Source organism: Miscanthus floridulus, chromosome 15, assembly GCF_019320115.1.
Source record: "Miscanthus floridulus cultivar M001 chromosome 15, ASM1932011v1, whole genome shotgun sequence".
In the NCBI taxonomy this organism is placed as follows: Eukaryota; Viridiplantae; Streptophyta; class Magnoliopsida; order Poales; family Poaceae; genus Miscanthus; species Miscanthus floridulus.
In genome coordinates, this window is record NC_089594.1 from 71,894,415 (window position 1) to 71,919,270 (window position 24,856).

General features: G+C 46.6%; 2 protein-coding genes across 2 annotated transcripts; both read left to right on the forward strand.

Annotated features, from left to right (window-relative positions):
• The first annotated feature begins 377 nt into the window (after positions 1-377).
• On the forward strand, positions 378-4,067 carry LOC136508274 (serine hydroxymethyltransferase 4-like). Its single transcript, XM_066502928.1, has 4 exons — positions 378-1,399; positions 2,071-2,461; positions 2,599-2,700; positions 3,540-4,067. Exons 1-4 carry the CDS (start codon positions 500-502, stop codon positions 3,782-3,784), a joined length of 1,638 nt encoding a protein of 545 aa, XP_066359025.1. The 5' UTR covers positions 378-499; the 3' UTR covers positions 3,785-4,067.
• Positions 4,068-7,837: 3,770 nt separating this feature from the next.
• On the forward strand, positions 7,838-20,986 carry LOC136506751 (CSC1-like protein HYP1). Its single transcript, XM_066501640.1, has 10 exons — positions 7,838-8,205; positions 8,322-8,477; positions 9,342-9,405; positions 9,672-9,881; positions 17,883-18,068; positions 18,219-18,517; positions 18,615-18,891; positions 19,288-19,560; positions 20,208-20,441; positions 20,570-20,986. Exons 1-10 carry the CDS (start codon positions 7,970-7,972, stop codon positions 20,723-20,725), a joined length of 2,091 nt encoding a protein of 696 aa, XP_066357737.1. The 5' UTR covers positions 7,838-7,969; the 3' UTR covers positions 20,726-20,986.
• The last annotated feature ends 3,870 nt before the right edge of the window (positions 20,987-24,856 follow it).

Genomic DNA, 24,856 nt, shown 5'->3' on the forward strand with positions numbered 1-24,856 from the left:
AGGAGAGGAATAGGTTCGAGATAAGAAAAAAAAAGCTAGGGTTTCTCGTTTCCTCTACGTCGCTACCAGCGAGAAACACGCCGCCTGGTTCAGCTCTAAATAAACACACGATTTTTTTCTCTCTGTCTTATTACACAATTAGGTATTACTAGCACATTTAGCAATAGTAACATTGATTTTAAAATATATGTATGGAAATAGATTATTTGGTTGTTGAATAATTTTTTTAAGCTGCAAATCGTCATGATAATCTCTGTTGCAATATACGGGTATATATAAATAAATATATGTATAATAAATAAATATATAACAGTTATTATTCGTCCGCGGAATCAACGGGGCCGAAAAGCTAGCGGCGCGCGAGTGACCACGACACCAGCCTGGCCGGGGCCCAGCCCAGTTTCCCACAGCCGTCACCTCCTCTGCTCTGCTCCGTAGCGCCGCCATTTGTGGCGGCAAGGCCATCCACCGAACACCTCGCGTGCGTGCGGTTGCCGCAATGGCCTCGCACCACCTCGCCAGCCCCCCCGCCGCCGCCGCCGCCGCAGCAACCTCCGCGACCACCGTCTCCAGGGCTCTCTTCAAGCATGCCTACGCTAAACCCTCTTGCTCCCTTCTCCACGCCCCGCTCCTCCGCGCCGCCCGGCCCGCGCTCCTCTCCGCCGCCGCCGCCGCCGCGGTCTCCACTACGGCCGTCCCCGCGGCCACGGCCGCGGCAGCCATGGACGCCGTGGAGGAGTGGGGGCTGAGGCCGCTGGCCGAGGTCGACCCGGAGGTGTACGACCTAATCGAGCGCGAGAAGCGGCGGCAGCGCTCCGGCATCGAGCTCATCGCGTCGGAGAACTTCACCTCGCTCGCGGTCATGGAGGCGCTGGGCTCCCCGCTCACCAACAAGTACTCGGAGGGCATGCCGGGGGCACGCTACTACGGTGGCAACGAGGTCATCGATGAGGTCGAGGAGCTCTGCCGGGCCCGCGCGCTCGCCGCGTTCCACCTCGACCCGGACCGATGGGGCGTCAACGTGCAGCCCTACTCGGGCTCCCCCGCCAACTTCGCGGCCTACACGGGGCTGCTCCAGCCACACGACAGGCTCATGGGGCTCGACCTGCCCTCCGGGGGCCACCTCACCCACGGGTACTACACGGCGGGCGGCAAGAAGATTTCTGCAACCTCCATCTACTTCCAGAGCCTGCCGTATAAGGTGAGCTCCGACACCGGCTACGTCGACTACGACAGGCTGGAGGAGAAGGCCATGGATTTCCGCCCCAAGCTTATCATCTGCGGCGGTAGTGCGTACCCTCGGGAGTGGGATTATGCAAGGCTCAGGGCCATCGCAGACAAGTGCGGGGCCATGTTGCTCTGCGACATGGCTCATATCAGTGGTCTTGTCGCTGCGCAGGTAACAAATTGCCCTTGTTCCTGTGCATTTAAATCATATATGGGTTTCATTTGCCGGTTGTTTATGAATATAAATGTTTACTTTCTATTGTGAATTGCGATTACCTTGGGTAGTTGATACAGAAGCTGCATCTTTTCTGTTGTATCATGGTAAGTGAGGGGAGGGATCATTCTGATTGCTAGGCATCAGCTGGTGTCACTCATTTAGCCAGATAGAGTTTGCACACACATAAAAAAAATTGTCGGAGCAGAAGGCGAAAAATGACAGTTTTTCCTATGGAACAAAGATACCTCCATGAAAGAAAGGCAGAACCATTTGGGTTGGTTTGGGTTGAGTTGGCGTGACCAAGTTTGTCAAATTTGTTGACTATTCGGAAGTCCAATTATCTCAAAATCTCTTACAGGCACTGATGTAGAGTATTTTATAGTGTGTAATTGTATTGCATCATTAGCTAATCATTAACTTATGAACATACAAATGGAGCACACAAATGCATGTAATCCAAACAAAGTGATGACATGATGCTATTATTCGGCTAGGGTACTTATGGATGCAGAAATTTGAAATTTTGAAATTAAACTTTGTAATTTCCACAGAATTCCTGCAGAACTCCCATATTCTGTATCTTCTTTTACTTTACCATCCATGTTAATTCCTTCACTCTTCTGTAGGAGGCTTTGAATCCTTTTGAGTACTCCGATGTGGTTACCACTACGACCCACAAGAGTCTTCGAGGACCAAGGTCTGGTATGATTTTCTACAGGAAGGGCCCAAAGCCTCCAAAAAAGGGCCAGCCTGAGGGTGCTCTGTATGACTATGAGGACAAGATCAACTTTGCTGTGTTCCCATCACTCCAGGGGGGCCCTCACAATCACCAGATTGCTGCTCTAGCTGTAGCCTTGAAACAGGCCATGTCACCTGGATTCAAGGCCTATATCCAGCAGGTCAAGGCAAACACAGTTGCCCTTGGTAACCATTTGATGAGTAAGGGCTACAAGTTGGTTACTGATGGAACAGAGAACCACCTTGTTCTCTGGGATCTCCGTCCTCTTGGCTTGACTGGTATGCATAGCAGGATTCTTCTTCTCTCTCTCTCTCTCTCTTTTGGCGAAGAGCATAGCAGGATTCGATGGCATGTTTTGGCTTTCCCTTAGCAGGCTGTACAAACTTGCTATAAAATTGGTTTATTGAAATTGCAGGTAATAAGGTTGAATTGCTATGTGACCTATGCAACATTACACTGAACAAAAATGCTGTCTTTGGTGACAGCAGTGCAATGACACCTGGCGGTGTTCGCATTGGTCAGTATCTCTTTCTTACCAACAGATTTATCGTGTGATGTATAATGCATGAATAGGATTCTGTTGCTCTTTTTTATCTCATGTTTTTTTACTCTGTTACTGTTAGGGGTCACTGAGAAGGAAAGAGGTTATGGGTCAATTAATTTAATCTTGTTTTACTTGTCATATACTGTGGTATCCTGGAGTACAGCACGGTGTGAGATGAGTAGTGTTGCATATGTTATATAAAATCTTGTAGGGTATCTGCATCTGCTTCCCTTCAGTGATGATTCCTGTTATTATGGACCTCTTTTAAGTCTAAAATGAGTGATTTTAGATTCTCTTGGTCTACATACAATAATTTTAATTCCTTACCTTTTTCTATTGGACTGATTAATTTTCCAGTTTAAGCACACAACACTTCAAATCTTCATAAAACCTCTAGAACTTGTCATGGCTTGAAGTAAAACCATCAGTGGTTTTGGTCTATTTAATCATGAAGGGCAATAATAATACTAGCGCTCAAAACTAATCATGCTTTTGGAAGGCCCACATTCTCTTTTCACGCAGAGAAAGTTTAAAGGGTAAGAACTTCATTCATGTTTTACAACCAGAAGATTAGGCAGTTCTTTACTTGCTGTCCAGGAAGATAGAAATTCAACATGCTGAAGTAATCATGAATGGGTTTTTTTTTTTTTGTAAAGTTGATTTTGGGGTTACTACTGTTAGAGAGTATATTTTCCAAGTCAGGATCATGACAATTAATAGGGCAGTTTTTTCTGCTAATCTGCACTGATCTATTGATGTTAAAACAGCAAACCAACAACTTTACTTCATTTCTGAAAACTATTCATTCCCAGGTACACCTGCTATGACCTCAAGGGGTTTGGTTGAGAAGGACTTTGTGCAGATTGCCGAGTACCTTCACCAAGCTGTGACCATCTGCTTGAGCATCCAGGAGGAGCATGGCAAGATTCTCAGGGACTTCAAAAAGGGCTTGGTGGAAAACAAGGACATAGAGAACCTGAGGGCAGAGGTCGAGAAGTTCGCCACTTCGTTTGAGATGCCTGGCTTCAGGGTGTCTGACATGAAGTACACAGATTAGATTTTGCTGACTTTAGAGTGCAAACCTTTGCTCGTGTTACAGTAACATTGGCAGACTTCGGTGCATACCCTTTATCCTATTACAGTAGCATTGGGGCCTCTGAAATGTCACGTGAATGGTGGTAACTGAACTTCACACAACTAGTGAGGTAGTAGCTTTCAGTTTGGTGCCGCCATTCTGTTGGTCTGCTATTCGACCGGTCTATTTTGTTGGAAACTGTTAATGATATGTTAAGAGAATAATGGTTGGGGAAATGGCATTACATTGCAGATAATTCTGCTTAGCTCGGTCTTCCAAAAGTTCTATAATAAAGCTTCCCTTTATTTGTTAGTCGGCTTGATATGACACGCGCTGGTTGTGTTAATTGTGATTTTTGCGAGCCACCTGGTAGTAAAACTTCCTATTTATAAACTCTAATTGTATGCTTCATTATTTTTGCGTGCATGCAATCGGAACAGATGCAGCTTTTCCAAAAGTAGGAATATGAACAAAAAAGAGGCCCCTAGAATATTCCCCTCTTTCTTTCTCCTTCCTTTCCTTGTCCATCTTTTCCCTTTCTCCAGAATACTTTTGCTTACACCTCACATTGAAGAATATAGCTAAGATAAAGAAAAAAAGTATCTAGTTGTATGATATCAACACAAGGAAAATAAGGTAGTAAAGTTTTGGTTCTCTTCATTGTGAACCATATATAATTTTTACATTAGTAAATAAATGTACTTTTAATTTTCAATCTAATTAAATAGATACATGTTTTCAAATTTGAACTATAAATGTTTGGACTTTGGATCTGAAAATTGGATTTGAGAACCTGAGGGATTGTGACAGGCACCTGTACAGCTATGCTGCGGTGCCGCCAGCGAGCAGGTAGAGCAGCCAAGCCAAGCAAACCTTGCAAGAGGCGCACAAATCGGTCACGCATGGACGACGGACCGGCACCCAGCGGATGGCGACTTGAGCACTTCCTTTTTTTTAGGGGAACTTGAGCACTTCGTGAACGGCAAGGAGGCGGGCCGCCACTCTGGCTGTCCAGCGCCACGGCCTTGTTTTGTTGCTGGACCTATTTTTGTGGCCCAAAATTTTCATAAGGAAAAAGTCTATTTTACCTCATAAACTATCGTCAAAGTTTAGTTTTCCTCTCTAAACTCGAAAATCGAGTAAACCGCCTCCCTCAATTTTTAAAACCATTTATTTTACCTCCTTAACTTTGTTATAGGTGGTTTTTTAAGGTGGTTTTGTCTTTTTCTTTTTTATTTATTTTGAATGAATATTTGAAAAATCATAATAAATAAAAAAATATAAAATGGAAATCCAGTGTTATTGGACTCCACATGAGTAGATATATACAATAAACATATAATATGATATATTTTAGTATAAATTTTTTGTTGTAGCTTTAGATCTATGATTTTCTGTAATTAATTCATAGCTGCAGTTTCTATGGTCCAATTATGATGAAATTTTCATAGTGGTCTAATTATTGTATTATTTAACTGTAGTAAAAAATTCATACTCGTTTCTCTTTTCTCACACTTTTAACTATTTTAAAACTATTTAACAAGCACAAAACATACTATATTATATATTCACTGTGTAGATATACTCATGTGGAGTCCAAAAAAATTGGTTTTTTTATTTTATGATTTTTTTTATTTACTATGATTTTTCAAAAATTCAGCCAAAATAAATAAAAAAAAGACAAAACCGTCTTTGAAAACCACCTATAATCGGGTCAGGAAGGTAAAATGAACGGTTTTAAAAGTTGAGAGAGGTGGTTTACCCGGTTTTAAAGTTCAGTGAGAAAAACTAAATTTTGAGGATAGTTCGTGGAGGTAAAATAGACTTTTTCCTTTCCATAAAGGAAGTCAATTTTTCTGGGCCACGACTAGGGCCATGGCCCTGGGCCTACTAGGTCCAGCTCCTCCCCTCTACACAATAATATTTAATAATATAAGAGTACAGTTTAATCATGAGTATATATCTCTAATCTCTAATAGGTTGGAAGCGCAGCTGCACGACAACGTTGTTGTCCTTAACTTTTTTTTTTGAAAAAAAAAGATATGTCTTTTGAGTTTTGATTCATGTTTCGGGTCCAAATGAAGTTACCAAATTTCTCGTGAGCTGTATCATCGCTCAAAGAGACTAATTTAATATTATAGTTGCGATACATTGCTCTGTAACATTAGTCAAAGTTAAAGAAATTTAACCTAGAATAAAACTAAAATTAACAATAATTTAGAATGGAGTATCTACCTACCTAGTCATTCCACCACACTATCACTCCGTTTTCATGCTCCAAAGCACCGTCACCTATAACTAGGGATGAAAACGGTACGGATATTTTCCGACCGTATTCGAAACCGAATCCGTTTAGAGTGGTTGAGATCTGTCCGTATCCGAGTCCGGATATCCAACATCCGATACCGTATCCGTATCCGAATACTCAAATCGCATATTTATGATGTCGATATCCAATCGTATCCTATCCGACATAGTTAACACTATCCGTATTCAAATCCGGACAGAAATATGAAAACAAATGTAATATCAGTGATATCCGTCCGTATCCGATCCGTTTTCATCCCTACCTATAACAGCTGCCACCTCCTACCATAATACAAATTAACTTAATGGAGTTGTTATAAAAGTCGTATGAACTTATGATATCCTCTTCTCCATACTTCATATAAGGACTTGATAACCAACAGTGTTAAAAGGAAACCATCAGTAACATTAATCTTCTCAGCAAACCCTATAACATACTTATTTTAGGACAGAGAGTAGTAGTTTAGTACTCTTATATAACCTTAGAGTCTAGGGCGAAGCTAAATAGTTGGTTGGGGGTGCAAATGCCCCCTCTCTCTTTTTTTTTGAAAACAATGGTTCTTCGGTTTAGTTGAGTTAGGTTTTGTTGCGGTTTTATTGCTTCTTATTGGTAGCGGTTCTCGGCATTTTATTTCCGTAGCGATTCGAGCTCGGATGGATCCAAGGATGCCTTGGATGGAGCAGGAGACACACCGCTGATCGGCTGCAACAACTTCTGGAGACGCATACCACTACTTCCTCTACACCGTAGGTGTCATGGCAGCACTTTTACTTAGAGAATTCTATTAGGGCTCTAGGTGTGGAAGCCACGCCAAAATCCTAGGAAATCGGGTGGATCAGCGGAGGCGAGATGGAACAGAGTCCCGCTCAGGGACGACGCAAGGTAGGGGACGCGGCTGACTAGTGGAGTCGCCTCGTCAGCGAGTGGGACGCTGGACCAGCTTGTCAGCCAAACAGAGAGGGTGCGCGGGCTCCGCTTACTAGCTGGGCCACCAAACGCTACCTTAAAGTTTGGGGCGAAGCTAGGTAGTTGGTAGGGGTGCAAATGCCTCCCCTTTTTATAAAAACGGTGGTTTTATATCTAGATTTTTCATCATATATGCAGGCTCAATAGTATAAGTCTTTAGCTAATCTCAAATTACGGTAGGCATAAATTTTAGAAGAAAACAGTTGAAATAGTAGTGAAGTCAAAAGATTTTTAGATTGTAAGTAATTTTTATTATGTATAAAAATATTTATCTAGCAAACTATAGTACTTTTTTAATATAAAGGATCTTTTTAAAAAAAGTTCGCCGACAAGCCCGGCCGGCTCCACCACTGCATTAAACATTGCCATACCTAAGTGTGACCATGTAGAAACGCACACGTATATAGGAGTATATATATAGCCGTTATACACATCACATCAAACGGGTTCCACACCCACTACACACGTCTCGCTTCGCGATAAATGCTCCGTTTGCTCGGAGGAATTCTGGAGAAATCTAGATGAATCTGGAGAAATTTGTGAGACGAAAACATTATTTTTGATAAAAAAAAAGAAGCGAATCAAGCCGAGTTTAAGGGTAACACCACGTCACAGGAAAGCCGGGTTTAAGGGTACCACCACGTCACAGGCTCACGTACCTTTTGCCACGTGCGTCACTGACATCTCGGACCCACGCTCTACCAACCACAACCTCTTCCCACCCGCAATCGTGATCTCGTACTTGTCTTTCTCATCACTCACTCACCGAGTCACGAACGATAAGCAAGCCTTACCCCGCTTTGCCTCTTCCGTCGCTGACCAGCGGGTCCCACCTCTCCGGTGGAGTGCTTCGAGGAGCTTCGTCCGTCTGCCGTCGCCTCGCCGCGCCCGCGATGATCCTGTCGGCGCTCGCGACGTCGGTGGGGCTCAACCTGGCCCTCACCGTGCTCCTCGCCGCGGCCTACTCGCTGCTCCGCCGCAGGCCGCCGTACGTCGAGGTGTACGCCCCGCGCCGCCCCTACGCGCCGCTGGAGCCCTGGCTCGCCGCGGCGTGGCGCCGCTCCGAGGAGGACGTCCACGCCGCCGCGGGGCTTGACGGCGTCGTCTTCGTCCGCATCTTCGTGTTCAGGTCGGCCCCTCCCCCCCTCCCGAACCCGCCCTCTGTACTGCTCTGTGCTCTTCTCCCCCGATTGGGTCCGTTCCCTTGCTCATTGGAGTGCGCGTTTGCTACTTCGGGCGGTGCAGCATCAGGGTGTTCGCGGCGGCTGCGGTGCTCGGGGTCGGGGTGCTCCTGCCGGTGAACTTCTTCGATCACCAGCTTCAGGAGATCGACTTCACCGACCTGCCCAACAAGTCCATCGATCTATTCAGCGTCTCCAACGTCCAGGACGGCTCCAGCAAGTGAGGACTTCCGACTTCCTCTTGCTTAATTCGATGCAGATTTGGCGGGTTTTAGAGGGGTTTTTGTCCCGTTGGTTACTGCTTCAACCCGATATAAACAGTTGCTTTGCAACTCCAGCTTGTGCTATTGAGCTGACACCTGTAACTGAGCTTGTTTTTTGTGCTCCAATTGAGCTTGTTTTTTAAGCGCTCAATTATAAGATTATGTTTTTTTTTTAAAGAAACAGGAGGGGCTCACCCCTACTGCAAAACGCATTAGAAAAAAAAGAGTACAGGTTTGCTTAACTTCGTTCACTTTTGCACGAGTGCTGGTTCTTGGTGCTAACAAGAATGATCTGATTTACCCTATCTCATGAATTGCATCATGCTAAATGGCTAGTATGAATGTATAATTAAAGGTGCAAGGCTTGCGGTTAGCAAAGACTAATTGGTGGTTCAAAAAGAAAATACTGGTTCAAATTGAGGACAGGTTTTAACTCCCTCAAAGAAAAAAAAAACAATGTTATCAATTTGATAACAAGTTTACCCCCCCCCAAAAAAAACTGCTTGTATAGTGCTGATAATTGAATTGTCTCGTGTGATGATAAATTATGTTACGTGGCTGTTTAATGAGACATATGGACACAATGTGGCCATCTGTTGGTTTTCATAGGCAAAGAATGTACATTTAAGTCCAAAAAGAAGTTGTTTGAGATATCTGGCGACATGCTATTGTTCTGTTCAGTCCATAGCGTTTGCTTAGTGTTTAATGCTCCATCTTGACAAATTTGTTTGACTGAGTATAAAATGTACATATGTATTCCAAATTATATTTATCCTTAAGCCAGGAGATAAACTGATTACCTGTGGTAATGTGGTTGGCAGATTGTGGCTTCACTTTTCAGCTGTGTATATCATAACTGGAATTACATGCTACCTACTGTATCATGTGAGTAATTCAACTTTTTTTTTGTTTTGCTTCTTTGATCGCCTACTTTCTATATTTGCTAGACGTTTTTGGCATCCCTTTTGCCAGTAGAGTATATGTTGGAGTATTGTTAGAGTTCATCTCATCTCATTGCCCTTTTTTAATTAATGCATACTCATCGGGTCTCGCATTTGAATTTGATCTACTGCTATTTCTGTCAAATTCTTTTTAATGTTTTACTGGTTTCTTATGTCTTTGTAAACATTTTCCTTGTCGTCGCTTTGCAGGAGTACAAATATATCTCTGGCAAGAGGCTAGAGTATTTTATGATCTCAAAGCCATTACCTCAGCATTTCACAGTTCTTGTTCGAGCTATTCCATTATCTGATGGTGTTTCAGTGGGTGATGCTGTTGATAAGTTTTTCAAAGAGTATCATGCATCCACGTACTTGTCACACACGGTTGTTCATCAAACTGGCAAACTTCGCCGTCTTCTGGTAAGGTTTATAATTCGTTTTGCTACTTTGTGTTGCTTCGTTATGGGTTATTGAATATAGCTCTGCTATCCTTTACTTCACTCACGGTTCTCAATACTTATATGGAGTGTCTGTTGATTGACACCTTGTCCATTTTTTACTGATTGTTCCTATTTATTGTATGAGGGGAAAAAACTAATATCAGGTGCATGTGTACTAGACTTTCACATGTTTCAGTTGTAATTAGTCTCTAACTTCTGACTTCATTCACTATTTATTTTCTTTTGTTTGATATAACAATTGCAATAGAGTATAGTTCAAAATGCTATTGTTTGCATTCAGCGGCGGAGGGTGAATGAAAATTAACCAGGGGCTAATTTCCTAAGCGATTACTGTAGCCATTAAAACGTCTTTTGTATGGCCTGAAAACAGATAAGAATATAAACATCGAAAACACAGATTTCTATGATCCATCTTTTCTCCTTGGCAGGCATGCACTGCTTCCCGCCCTTGCATTGTTATGTTTTTTCATGTTCAAGCTAAATCTATTCTCTGTTCTGAATACCTGACAGTTTCTGACCAGAGGGTTGTATTGGAAGAAGGCGGAATTTTTTCGTTGGAACATCATACAGACAAAACAAACAGAGTATTGTTCAAATAAACAAGAGAAAAGTTGCCACAGGATTTTAGAACAATATTACTGTACATAGTACCGTTATGACCAGCATGTTGGATGACGTATACATGTACTGATTTTTTTTTCGAACGATGCAAGAGAGCTGCATGTCATTTCATTAAGAAGAAGAAACAGCGGGCTACACGGGAAGGTCAGGAGAGCAAAACCATAAACCCCAACGACAGCTAATGGGCTGCACTGGAAACGTCAAGAGACCCAGCCATAAACCCCAGCCCACAGGGCACACACACACACACTTATACAAGAACAACAAGGTACTGTCAAGCAAAAATGACTCCCCTTGACTTAGCATGAAAAACCTGAGGAGACCAACTTGGAGAGGCTTTGAGCACCAGCCGAACACCATAGTCCACATTACTCTTTCACATTTTGGAGAACCAGCTGGATACTTGGGGAGCCGCCCTCAAAAACACAGAAATTTCTGTGCTTCCAAAGTTCCCAGGCCACCAGAATTATCAGGCTATTTAAGCCCTTCTTAGGATCTTTAGGCAAGCCATTTATGGACTTACACCACCAGCTAGAGAAATGAGTATCAGACGGTTGAGGAGACAAGGCGACCAGCCCCAGCTTCTGAAGAATGACTGCCCAAACTTGCCTAGAGAAGACACAGGACATCAGAACATGTTGGACAGTCTCCCCGACCTGATCACAAAGAGCGGGATGAGGCAGGCCACCTTTGCAAGACGATCGGTCGTCCAGCATCTGTTGTTGAGAACAAGCCAAATGAAGAATTTGCATTTCAGGGGAGCCCAACTCTTCCAGATTCGCTTCCAAGGAGCAAACCTGATAGTACCAATGAAGAAGGCCTCATAGGCTGATTTGCTGCTGTAGCTGCCACTCTTAGAGAGGCGCCAAGAGTGCTGATCAGAAATAGCAGGATCCAAAGACCATATCATCCACCAGACCCCAAATGGTCAAATATTCAAGAATCACCTCTTAGAGAGGCGCCAAGAGTGCTGATCAGAAATAGCAGGATCCAAAGACCATATCATCCACCAGACCCCAAATGGTCAAATATTCAAGAATCACCTGGACAGTTAAGGCGCCTTTGATATCAAATACCCATCTTCTATTGTTCAACGTGACCTTTACTGTTCTTGCTAGGAACTCTGGTTCTACTCGCGAGGGATCGTAGGTTGTATGTGTGGAGGATCGGAGAGCGAGGTCGAAGTGCACGAGGAAGACGGCGCGGCGGCGCCGTGGCTGCAGCGAGGGCGCGAGAAGGACGGCTAGGGCAGAACTCCCGGCTCCCAGGGGAAGCCGGAAACAATTAGATTTGTTTCTGCTTAATCCTCAAAAGAGTCTTACAAGGTATTTATAACTCCTCTCGTCTAATAATAGGAAATAACTTCTAGTAATTCTAATAATAGCTAATATGACGCGGCGATGTGGGCTTGAGGCCCATCCCGGGCGCGGCCCTAGCCACGAGCAGGCCTTCTCCGGCCGTAGTGCACGCCTGTCATAACATCTCTCCCCGCCTGCAAAAACAGCTCGTCCTCGAGCTGGAAGTCGGGGTAGGCAGCCTTGAACTCGTCGACGCGTTCCCAGGTAGCGTCCTCCTCGGCCAACCCGAGCCACTTGATCAATACGCTCCAGACACCTCGGCGTTGCTGCGCTTTCAACGCCCGATCCGGGGCTGGCAGGATGCGGTCGTCCTGTGTCGGGGGAAGGACACCGGACTCCGGTGGGGGATTGCCGCGATGCTACTTCAACAGGCTGACGTGGAAGACATCATGCAGGCGCGCTCCGTCAGGCATTTGTAGGTGATAGGAGACGCGGCCGATGCGCTCCAGCACGCGGAAAGGACCCGCCCAGCGAGGCCCCAGCTTGTGCTTGGCACGGGGGTCCAGAGACTGCGCCGTACGGTGGAGGAGGCGCAGCTAGACCCACGCGCCAACGTCGAACTCCACCTCTCTGTGGTTGGCGTCGTAGTACTTCTTCGCAAGCTGCTGAGCTTGAATAAGGCGTTGACGGACCTCAGCTAGCATCTCGTCACGGCTGCGTAGAAGAGCATCCGCGGCCTCAGTACGCGCTGTCCCCGGCTGATATGGCAGGATGGCAGGCGGGGGACGGCCGTACACCACCTCGAAGGGCGTCGCGCGGAGGGCGGTGTGGAAGGAAGTGTTATAGCAATATTCCGCCCATGAGAGCCAATCCACCCAAGCGCGAGGCCGGTCACCTGTAACACAGCGCAAATACATTGCGATTACCTTGTTCACCACCTCCGACTGGCCGTCCGTCTGAGGGTGAAATGCCGTGCTCATGCATAGAGTCACGCCGGCCATCCTGAAGAGGTCGCGCCACATGTGACCGGTGAACACGGGGTCCCGGTCGCTGACTATGGACGTCGGGAACCCGTGAAGGCGAACGATGCCGTTGAAGAAGGCGCGGGCGACGGACGTGGCGGTGTAGGGATGACCGAGCGCAATGAAATGCGCGTACTTGGAAAAGCGGTCGACGATGGTGAGAATGACCGACTTGCCGCCGACCTTGGGCAGCCCTTCAATGAAGTCCATGGAGATGTCCGCCCACACCTGGGACGGCACCTCCAGAGGCTGCAGGAGCCCCGACGGCCGAAGAGCGTCGGTCTTGTTGCGTTGACAAACAGCACAGGAGCGCACCCAATCCTGCACCAACGTGCGATCGCCCGGAAAATAGAAATCCGAACGAAGACGATGGAGCGTCTTCTGAACGCCTTCATGGCCAGCCCCATGAGCGAGCTGTATGGCCTGGTGACGTAGGTCACCAACGTCGGGAATGAAGATGCGGTGACCGTGCAGCAGGAGTCCGGCGTCCTCGCGCCAGGGAGCAGCCAGCTCACCCGCGCGCAGGCGTTCCTGCAGCAGCGCGGCGTCCGGCGCCGTAGCTGTTGCGCGGCGCACGTCGTCGATGTAAGTGAAAGACGGCCCGGAGATGTTCGCCGCTGCTGCTGTATCGTCGAGCTCGGGGGTAGCCTCGCCGTCGCGGCGGGATAGAGCGTTCGCCACCGTGTTGAGGCGGCCCGGACGGTACTCTACGGCGAAGTCAAAACCGAATAGCTTGCTGACCCACTGGTGCTGAGGCACCGTTGATAAGCGTTGGTTCAGCAGGTACTTGAGGCTGTAGTGGTCTGTTCGAACGAGGAAGTGGCGCTCCCACAAGTACGGCCGCCAGTGTCGTACCGCCTGCACCAACCCAATGAGCTCCCGCTCGTAAGCGGCTAGCTTAAGGTGCCGTGCGGCGAACGGTCTGCTGAAGAAGGCGAGAGGGCCGGCGCCCTGGTGAAGGACGGCACCAAACCCGGCACCCGAGGCGTCGCTGTCCACCGTGAAGAGGTTGTCGAAGTCGGGCATTTGAAGGACCGGCCCCGTGGTGAGGGCGCCCTTGAGCGCCAGGAAGGTCGCCTCGGCTTCGGCGTCCCAAGCGAACGCGTCTCGCCGCAAGAGACGCGTCAGTGGCGCCGCGATGACGCCGAAGTCCCGGATGAACTTCCGGTAGTAGCCGACGAGGCCTAAGAAGCCGCGCAAGGCACGGGCAGAGCGCGGAACGGGCCACGAGGCGACCGTTGTGATCTTGTCGGCATCCATGGCGACACCCTCGGCGGATATCACATGGCCGAGATAGGCCACAGAGGATGCCCCAAACGAGCATTTGGAACGTTTGAGGTGGAGACGGTGGGCGCGGAGAGCGTTGAGGACGACGCCGACGTGCTGCAGGTGTTCCGCCCACGAGGAGCTATATATCAGTATATCATCGAAAAACACCAGGACGAACCTGCGGAGATATGGGCGTAGGACGTCGTTCATCAATGCCTGGAAAGTGGCCGGAGCGTTGGAGGCCAAAAGGCATCACCAAGAACTCAGTGCCCCTGGTGTGTCCGGAATGCCGTCTTGCTGATGTCGTCCGGATGCATCCGCACCTGGTGATAGCCGGAACGAAGGTCCAGCTTTTTGAAGAAACGGGCGCCGTGGAGCTCGTCCACCACCGGGATGGGAAACTTGTCCTTGGAGGTTTGCGCGTTGAGGGCGCGGTAGTCGATGCAAAACCTCCAGGAGTTGTCCGCCTTGCGAACAAGGAGAACCGGGGCGGAGAACGGAGATGTGCTGGGGCGTATGATCCCCTGCTCCAGCATGGCGGCGCATTGCCGCTCCAACTCGTCCTTCTAGAGCTGCGGGTAGCGATAGGGACGGACAGCGACTGGAGCGGTGCCCGGCAGGAGGTCAATCCGGTGGTCATAGGGACGTGCTGGCGGTAGGCCGCGCGGCTCGACGAAGACCGGCCCGAACTGAAGTAGTAGCCGGTCCAGGAGGGTTTGTCCGGAGGAGTCGCTGACCGTCCGAACGGCGGGCTGCCTGGGGGTGTCGTTGGAGGAGCCGAGCCCCGTCCACAGGACGCGGCGGCCAGCGCGCGTGAAGGCCATGGAGAGGCTCTCGCAGTCCCACAGCACGGGGCTGAGGGTTCGCAGGAAGTCGAACCCAAGGATGAGGTCGAACTCGCCAAGACTGATGCCGAAACAGTTGATGAAGAACTCCTCGTCGCCGATGTTCACGGCGACGTAGCGGGCGAGCCCGTGGCACGACACGCGGTCGCCGTTGGCCACGAGCACCCGTAGCGTGGGATGCAGAACGGAGGGAAGTTGCAGGCGACTGAAGAGATCGACGTTGATGAAGTTGGTCGTCGAGCCGGAGTCGAGGAGAGCCACCAGGCGGTGGCCCCGCACTGTCACGGGAAGAAGCATGGCGTTCTTTGGGCGCACCCCTGCGAGCGCGTACAGAGACACTGTGGGTGGCGCCCCGGCGGTGGCCGACGCCTCCCCCGTGGGCTCTAGGACGGGAGGGGCGACCGCGGGCGTCTCCTGGAACGCGGCCGCGGCTACAACCTCGGCAGGGATCTCGGCGTCGACGTAGTCGTCGTTCTCCAAGTAGAACAGACGCTGACAGACATGACCGCGGACGTGAGGTTCGTCACAGTTGAAGCAGAGGCCTTGGCGACGTCGTTCAAGTTGCTCCGCTGGTGACAAACGGCGGAACCGCGGCTGACCGGGGTTTGTCATCGGGAACGGCTGTGTGAAAGTACCCGAGGATGGAGCTGCAGCCGGCCGAGCTGGCGGAAGGCCGGGACGCGCCGGTGGACGAACGCCACGCTGTTGCTGCGGCTATTGTGCAGGCATGAAGGCAGCCGCGCGACGTTCGTAAGCCCGCGCGTAGTACATGGCGGATTGCAGGTCCTGCGGATGGTGCATCTCGACGTCCACCTTGATATGTTCAGGAAGACCGCCGACGTAGAGCTGCGCCTTTTGACGAGGGTTGATGGCAGAGGACGGTGTTGTAGCGATCCGAGTAGTCCTGGACCGTGGAAGTGAAGGGCAGTCGAGCAAGCTCCGCCAAACGTGTGCCCCGCGTCGGTGGTCCGAAACGAAGCTGGCACAGCTCGCGGAAGCGCTCCCAGGCTGGCATGCCTTCATCTTGTTCGAGTGCGTAGTACCAGGTCTGTGCAGCTCCGCGGAGATGGTAAGACGCCAACCATGTGCGATTCGAGGCGAGAGTGCGCTGGCCGCGGAAAAATTGCTCGCACTGGTTGAGCCAATTCAGTGGATCCACGCCGCCGTCGTAGGTGGCGAACTCGAGCTTGTAGAAGCGCGGTGGCGCTGGGGCGCCCCCGTGCGCTCCGTGATCAATGGTCGTGGTGGTCGAAGTGCTGCCGGCTCCGAGGACCGCCGGTGCGGCCGACACAGTAGTGCCGCCATAGAAGAGCGACCCGTCCATGCCGCCGTAGAACGTGCCGGATGTCGGGGCTGGCGGAACGACGGAGGTGGTCACCGTGGACGGCGTAGGTGAGGTGGCCATCGTGTAAACCGGCGCCGAAGTGGACCCCATCATCGCCCATGGCGGTATGGGTGATGCGGAGGTCGGCCACTGAAGCAGATGGAGAGGCACCCCCGGCCCGCTATGGGGCATGCCGTAGGGAAAGCACGACTGTTGCAACACCGGAGGCGCGTCCGGCAGTGGCAATGTTGGAGGTGGCGGCTGTGCTGTGGAAGACGGCGGAAGGAGGCCGGCCAAGGACGCCTGCATGGCGACCATGTTGCGGCCAAGCTGGTCCATGTTGCGGCTGATCTGATCGACCACGCCGGCCAGGGTTTCCAGGGTGATCGAGCCCTGGGTGAGCGAGCCGCCCGGCGAGTTGGACGCGGACGCGGCTGAGAGCTCGGAGGACGCCGTGGGCAGCGGCATGGATGACATCGGCGGCGGAGCGACGTGGCTGGGCGGAGCGGAGGTCGTCGTGCCTGGAATCGCTGATACCAAGCTGCTAGGAACTCTGGTTCTGCTCGCAAGGGATCGTAGGTTGTATGTGTGGAGGATCGGAGAGCGAGGTCGAAGTGCACGAGGAAGACGGCGCGGCGGCGCCGTGGCTGCAGCGAGGGCGCGAGAAGGACGGCTAGGGCAGAACTCCCGGCTCCCAGGGGAAGCCGGAAACAATTAGATTTGTTTCTGCTTAATCCTCAAAAGAGTCTTACAAGGTATTTATAACTCCTCTCATCTAATAATAGGAAATAACTTCTAGTAATTCTAATAATAGCTAATATGACGCGGCGATGTGGGCTTGAGGCCCATCCCGGGCGCGGCCCTAGCCACGAGCAAGCCTTCTCCGGCCGTAGTGCACGCCTGTCATAACAGTTCTCTTCTTGGAAATTCTCTTAGGAACCAACTTAATCAAATTAGGAGCCAAATCCTGGATAGATTTTCCTTGAAGCCACCGGTCAGCCCAAAATTTGGTGCCTTCACCATTGCCAACGAGAGACTCAATAGCAACATCAAACAGAGCCTGAGCGATCCGTGGAATTTGAATTGGCAATCCCACCCAAGGCTTAGAGGGGTCAGTTCTTTGCTGCCAAAGCCATCGGATACGCAGCGCCCATCCCATAGTTTCCAAGTACTGATTTTGTTTCACAATAGGATATTGGTGTTTTCCCCAAAAAAATGATATTATCGAATATTGTGTTAGGTAGAAGTGTTCTCTAGATCCATGCTTTCAAAAATATGTAATGTAAATACACTTTGGTCTAAGTTGGTGCAAGGAAGATAGTTCATTCCATAATAATTTATTTTGTTTATAGTTATCTTTGTTTTGTGTATCATTTTTCCTTCACACTTTAAGGATTCATTTTATGGAATACATTTTCATCCTGGATTCTTCTGTAATTGCTGCTTGTTTGCTGTTCTACCTGGTAGACTCTAAATCATTCCATTCATACATTAAGATGAAATCAGCCTCATAACTTCTTCATTGTGATTTTGTGAATTTACTATCTGGTTTCACTTACTTCATGTTGCATTTCTGACCAGAACAATGCAGAGAGTATTTGTACAAAGCTTACCAACTTAAAATATGTCCGACGGTCAACTGGAGATCCTCCAAGAAAATTTCTTGGATTATTTAGCAGAAATGATCTTGTTGGAAAATACCAGAAAAGGCTGGAAGACCTTGAAGAGAATGTTAGAATGGAACAGGCAGATGCTACTAGGAGACAGGTGCAGATTCAGCATTCATTTGGCATTACGAGAATTGACTAGATGTGCTTATTTTTATCCTGAATTGATCTTTGTTTCTGAGGCTCTGGTACTCATGCACACAAATTCTTCTATTCTCTGATCAATAGTTATTATTTCACCTCTCTTCAGGAAATTGCTGCTGCCTTTGTTTCATTCAGATCTCGATATGGCGCTGCAAATGCAGTTTACATTAGGCAGTCAGACAACCCAACTGAGTGGCAAACTGAGCTAGCTCCTGATCCTCATGACGTTTATTGGCCTTTCTTTTCTACATCCTTCATGGAAAGATGGATTGCCAAGTTTGTAGTATTTGTAGCTTCAGTTCTCCTCATACTTGTCTTTCTCCTAGTTGTGGCATTTGTTCAAGGACTCACCTATTTGGAACAACTAGAGCAGTGGTTGCCTTTTCTGAGGAACATACTGGAAATGTTAGTTCCTTCATAGATTTGGTCTCTTGTTATTTATAATGCTTTAGTACACTACAGGTAGCCTCACTATGAATATTATTGTGTTTTGTCCTTGCAGTGCTGTTGTGACTCAACTGGTTACAGGATATCTTCCCAGTGTTATTCTTCATTTTCTTTCATCTTATGTGCCCTCAATAATGAAGTTATTTTCAACTATGCAAGGATTTGTTTCTGTTAGTGGGATTGAGCGAAGTGCTTGCAATAAGATGCTTCGGTTTACAATATGGACTGTGTTCTTTGCCAATGTTCTCACTGGTTCAGTCTTACGTCAATACGAGATTTTCCTTGATCCAAAGGAATTACCTACAAAACTTGCAGTTCTTGTACCAGCACAGGTAGCTTATGCTTTTCTTGTTTTATTTAATGAACCATAATATAGCACACATTGGTCCATTTTTTGCAGTGTTCTTTAAGAAAGTTATCACAAATTACTTCTGGAACATATGTTCTTCCTTTTATGTCTCACATGGCATTGGCATTTCCTTTCATCTGGATATGATACACTTCCATTGATATAGATATTTGTTTCCTAAGATAAGAACCTTTAGTAGTCAGCATGTAAGCTTAAACATAGCCTATGTAAATGATATCTCTGTAGACATATTTGTATTGTGAGTCCTTAGATGCGAAATATACTTCATTAAAATGATTATTAGTTCGTGAGTATGGTATTGGTCGCCATATGAACTGTGCATTGCTTAACTATTGTTGGCTTTGTGTTTGCTGTGTAGGCCTCTTTCTTCATTGCATATGTGGTTACATCGTGGACAAGCATAACATCTGAACTCACTCAAATTACTGCTCTTTTCTGTCATCTGTGGGGAAAGTGTGCAAAGTGTTGCAAGCGGGATGGCTCCAAAGCTCCATCAATGCCTTATCATAGTGAAATTCCACGGATTCTCTTGTTTGGGCTTCTTGGACTCGCATATTTTATTGTGGCCCCCCTTATCCTACCGTTCGTATTGGTCTACTTCTGCCTTGGCTACTTCATATTCCGTAATCAGGTGAGAACATTGCAGTTTATTTTCTCAGTTTCTTAAAAAGTTTTCATAAATCCTCAACAGAATGTCACGCAACCTGCATGGAGTTTGAAAGGTCAGTGATATGATATCTAATTGCGTTCATGTTTTGGAAGGCAGACAGATCTCAAAGTAAAAGATGCCTTCATACTTTTGAAAAAGAACTGGAAATTGCTTGAGTTCGCCTACGAATTTACTGAATTTAATTCTTCTTAGTGAACTAATTATAAAACTACTTACTCGCAAAATCCTGATAATATGGGTGTAATACATAGAATTACTAGCTTCTCCATTAATGATGCTCACATTCGAAAACTACTACATTTGTTGAACTAAAGAGGGGTGATAGAGTTAGAGACCCTTAGGGTCAGCAGTTCAGACCCCTATTAAAAACTCCTAAAGGCAACACATGCTTTCTAGGTCTTTAGGAGTGGAATATTCTCTTACCAGATAAATACAGTATTCTTCAAAATTTGAAATGCTCCTTTTAACTCCCTAGTTGATCAATCAGTGCTAGCAGAAGAAATGTATATTTGTTTTAGAAACGGTTTAGCTTTGTTTTTCCAGCTATTTTGAACAGATTTTTGCATTCTGCACATATTTGACTGTGACTTCAAATGGTACAAATGCAGCTTTTTAATATATATGTGCCAAAGTATGATACTGGAGGAAAATTTTGGCCCGTTGTGCACAGCACAACAATATTCTCTCTGGTTGTTCTGCATATAATTGCTATTGGAGTATTTGGGTTAAAGAAACTTCCCCTTGCATCCAGTTTGCTGCTTCCTCTTCCACTGCTGACCCTTCTGTTCAATGAATTCTGCCGGAACAGATTTTTGCCTATCTTTGAAGCATACTCTACTGAGGTACCATTTCCTGTTCGTTTATAGAAGTTTACTAACACTGATGCCTATTCTCTCACAATGCCCTTGTGTTCCTATTCTGTGGTTGTAACTTAACAATGTCCTCATTTTTTGCTTTTTTGTTCATACAGTCTTTGATAAAGAAAGATAGAGAAGAACAGAGCAAACCAGATATGGCAGAGTTCTTCAGTAATCTTATAACAGCTTACTCTGACCCAGCTCTGAAACCTATCCAACATGCTTCTAACTCTGATGAACGCACTGCACCGCTCTTGGCCTCTGTCTAGCTCCAGATAAATTCTAGATGGCAGTTGACTCCATTGTGTGAATTTTGGTTTGGTTTTGGTGATTAAATACGCTAGTAGTACAGGTGTAGTTGTATGTTACATTGTAAAAGTAGAACTTTTGACAGACATAGTTTTTATTGTTGTCTGTTGTGCAATTTTTACCCTTCTGGTGGGGGAGTTTGTTGTACATATGTGTACATGATATTTTGTGCACTTCTCAGAGATGAATAATGCATTGCTCATTTTATGATGTGTTGGCAATGTAAATTTCATGTGTGCTGGGTTCATGGGTTGTACCTTCAGATGTTTCAACACGTCCATTTTTAGTTCGAGTTAACTGATATGCATGTGAACATTGCTTTGGTTTCACATTATGCATCCTATGAGCTTGTTTGCCATTTGGAGCATCTGTGATGACGAGCATTTGGTTTACTTTATTTATTTGCTTTCTTTGCGTTCTACTTGCCATTTTTTGGGGGGGCCACTATCATATAGCTGTCGATGTCAAAGAGTTATGTTTTCTGAAATCTCAAATTGTGTGGAATCATCATGTGGAAGCCTGTGTTGTGTTGTTACCTGGTTTTATATATGCTGAAACCATTTGACGCGTTAGTTACACTGACTCTGAAAATGTCTCCCACTGATATTGTTTACCTGGTTTTAAATGTGATCCACAAAGATTTGCTTGCATAGCTCGATCCTCTGAGAATGATAGCAGGTGATAATATATTAAAATTACTTTATTCATCAAGAAGGAAACTAGAGATCTATCAACTGTAGAAAAGTACGAGATATGTAAAGACTGCTAGAGCCAAAAGCATTTTTCAAAGGTACGCTCCATCAGGGATCCATGTGTAAGTGGTTGCCAATTGGAGCTAATACAAAGGTATTGTTCTGGTAATCTATCTTAATGAGACATATTACTTGGTAAGTTGGTATGGTGGTGTTATTCATCCTTGTCTACATTCATGCGCCATTTGGCTTTCATGTTACTTGCAAGTGGCGATTGGAAACCCTTGTTCACGTAAGATGTGTCCCTTATCAACACTTGTGCCATTTGTCTTCCTTGTCTATAGGATAAGTGATCCTAACATCTTAAGCCGTTTTTTTTTTCTCCCAGGGGAAGAGTGTAGAAACCAGAAATCCTAATGCATCTTGATACTGTGATGATGTTTTTCTGCCAAATTGCGTAAATTATGGATCATCATGTCATTTTAATACTCGGTTAATTCATCACTACTTGCTCTGGTCTAAGTCGCTGTCATTTTCTCGTTAAAAGTTGTAGACATTTGCTGACGCATTCTTGGTCCTGGTCACAGAGCATGAAAAGCCTATGTGATGTCTACCTAAAGGGAATGTTTCTCAGTTGTATGGCCCCGTTCGTTGGTCTGAAACTTGGCTGAGACTGGCTGAAAAATACTGTTCTGGCTGAATTGTTGTGAGAGAAAAATACTGTTTCGGCTGAAAAAAAAAAGTCAAATATGGATAAGCCGAACAGGGCCATAAGCATCACATAGGCTTTTCACACCTTATAATCACGGAGAAGACTTGGCCAGGACCGAAAAAGATGGGGCAGTTAGAAAGTGCGGTAAACCTTTTAAATTGAGAAGCTTTTCATTGTTTAGGTCCGTTTTAACTGAGCAAGCTAGGCAAAGTGGTTTGTGACACCATGTGGTCAGTTGCAAGTTAGCTAGGCCGAGTGGTTTGGAAAAGATGGGATTATATATCCTCAACAAAATTTGGATCCTTAGGATATATAGCTTGGGATTTAGGGACCGTTTGAATCCCGCATAGGATTCTAAGAATCCGGATTAAAAAAAAAATCCTAGAATTCTAGTATGCCACCTAAACGGTCTAAGATTCTAGAGGGATTTTAACTCAGAGATTTTTAGAATCCCAAAATCTAATAAAATTGTTGTGATTTTTTTATCTGGATTCTTAAAAAATCCTGTGGAATTCAAACAACACCTAATTTGTAACTATTCCTTCTCTTTCCAAATAATTAGTAGATCCTTGTGTAATCAGTTTTCTACTGTGCTAATATAATTTTCTAGAGGTGGTTGGCTTTTTTTTTAGAGGCAGCAGTCTGTGGCCATAGGTCTCTTGGTGTACCACTTTTTTTAGTAGTGTAATAGATGTATAGTTCAGTATTACTGTGTGCTAATAGATAACAACTCAATCAGCTGATATGCAATTAGTATATAACTCAAATAAGGTGAAGCCAACAACAAGATGCACAAAATGGCTGAGATACATAAACCCAAGGCGTACGTGTGACAGAGACATTGAGGTATATGCCACAAACAGATACTTCAGTTTGCAATATCTTTCCACAGAGACTAGAAAGACTAAAAGGACGTACCCAATGCAGTGAGCTCTCGCTCTGTGCAGGGTCTGGGGAAGAGTGTCAGTGACAAGCCTTATCCACGCCTGTGTAATGCGAGGAGACTATGACTCGAACCCGGGACCTTCCGGTCACAGATGGTATGACTCTACCGCTTACACCAGGCCCGCCTTTCGGAGACCAGAAAGACTGAGTATCATTTTTTAGTTGAAGGCAGGACGTGTAAAGGAGCATTGGGTACGCCGTCATCGTCATGCATGACACACAAACGGAGGAGAATGAAACCAGTTACAGCTAACAACAGTTAGCGGCTTAGCGGCGGTTTAATCCGGGGATTAAGAAAGCAACAGAGCTCATGGTTTTCAACCCTAGACGTTGTTAATTTGGTCGCAATTCATGTCCACGAGCACTAGTTACCATCATACGTTTGGGTTCACACAATAGTTAATCGCGCAAGATAGATCGCATTAGTACAAACAAATTAAACTAATATACTAGCTACTTGGTGAAGTGTTTGATCATTTCAAGCACGCAATTCAGGAATTATAATATAGACCATAATTTACATCTACCTAAAAGGTCTCATTAGCACGTAAGACATGAGCTAATCACCAAAAGGTGATATATGGATTGTCAAGGACCAAGTCAAAGGCAAAAGCATATATAAGCCGCAGGGGTACCTTCCAGTACTTTTTCTGGTTCTTTGTCCGACGTCTTGGCACTTAAATTAAAAATGATAACGTCACATTCGTACGTTGAAAAATACTACCTCAGATCTGCTTAAGACCATAACAGGCTGGATGGTTACTTGTGGACTTCTCCTGGGTCATCTTCTAGTATACAACTGGGGTATATGTTTTGCGGCAGTGCTAGCGCCCGGATGGTCTAGAGGACGCCCGCATCTGCATGCAACCTGCACCCCATTCCCATACCTGCACTTCACGTACCGTCCGACCCCTTGTGGCGTATGTGCCCTACCTGAGCCCACGCGGCGTCAGCGCCCCTGCCCGACCCCAATAAGCGGCGTCTACACCTCGCCCGACTCGTCGTGCCCCCTCCAGCACCTGCAGCAGGTGGATCACATTGCAACATGTGCAACACACGATTTACTTTTGAAACATCTAGATACAACACTTGCAACATACGTCTGAAGATAGATGAAACACTTAAAACATGCTTATGAAACACTTGCAAAAATACATAAAAACACTTAAAAAACATTGCAAACATACGCAACATCCAGATAAAAACACTTGCAACATATGTGTGAAACATATGCAGCATTTAGATAAACACATTTGCAACATACGCCTGAAAAGACAGATGAAACATTGGAAATAGACGTTTGCAACATAGCGTACAACCATTGTAAGATTTGCAACATCCAGATCTACTTTTGTAACATCGATATAAAACAATTACAGCATATCTCTAGAACACCTGAAACACTTGAAACATACGTTTGCAACATGCTCTTTTAGCGCAAACATCCCTGCCCGATCTCGTCCGCATTGCTGGATGCCGTCGCCGAGGGACAGAAGCGACCAGGCGGGCATGATGCAAAATGGAAGCCACGCGAAAGATGGTGAGTGCGCTGGAGAGGGAGGAAGGTGGGCATCAGCGCTCGGGCACGGTGGAGAGGAAGGATGGCGGCTGTCCGAGCGTGGTGGAGAGCGCCGCGGCAGTGTGGGCGCAGGCAACGCGGTTGCGATGCAGTGGTCGAGAGGAAAGCGAGAGCGGAGATTTTTTGTTTTTTTAGCAAAACGCGAGATGGGTGCGGCCATGCC

Coding starts and splice junctions, on each gene's coding strand:
- LOC136508274 (XM_066502928.1), top strand. CDS start 500: ATGGCCTCGCACCACCTCGCCAGCCCCCCCGCCGCCGCCGCCGCCGCA. Junction 1,400..2,070: donor GTGGTCTTGTCGCTGCGCAG/GTAACAAATTGC, acceptor ACTCTTCTGTAG/GAGGCTTTGAATCCTTTTGA. Junction 2,462..2,598: donor CCGTCCTCTTGGCTTGACTG/GTATGCATAGCA, acceptor TTGAAATTGCAG/GTAATAAGGTTGAATTGCTA.
- LOC136506751 (XM_066501640.1), top strand. CDS start 7,970: ATGATCCTGTCGGCGCTCGCGACGTCGGTGGGGCTCAACCTGGCCCTC. Junction 9,406..9,671: donor CATGCTACCTACTGTATCAT/GTGAGTAATTCA, acceptor GTCGCTTTGCAG/GAGTACAAATATATCTCTGG. Junction 19,561..20,207: donor ACTTCATATTCCGTAATCAG/GTGAGAACATTG, acceptor GTACAAATGCAG/CTTTTTAATATATATGTGCC.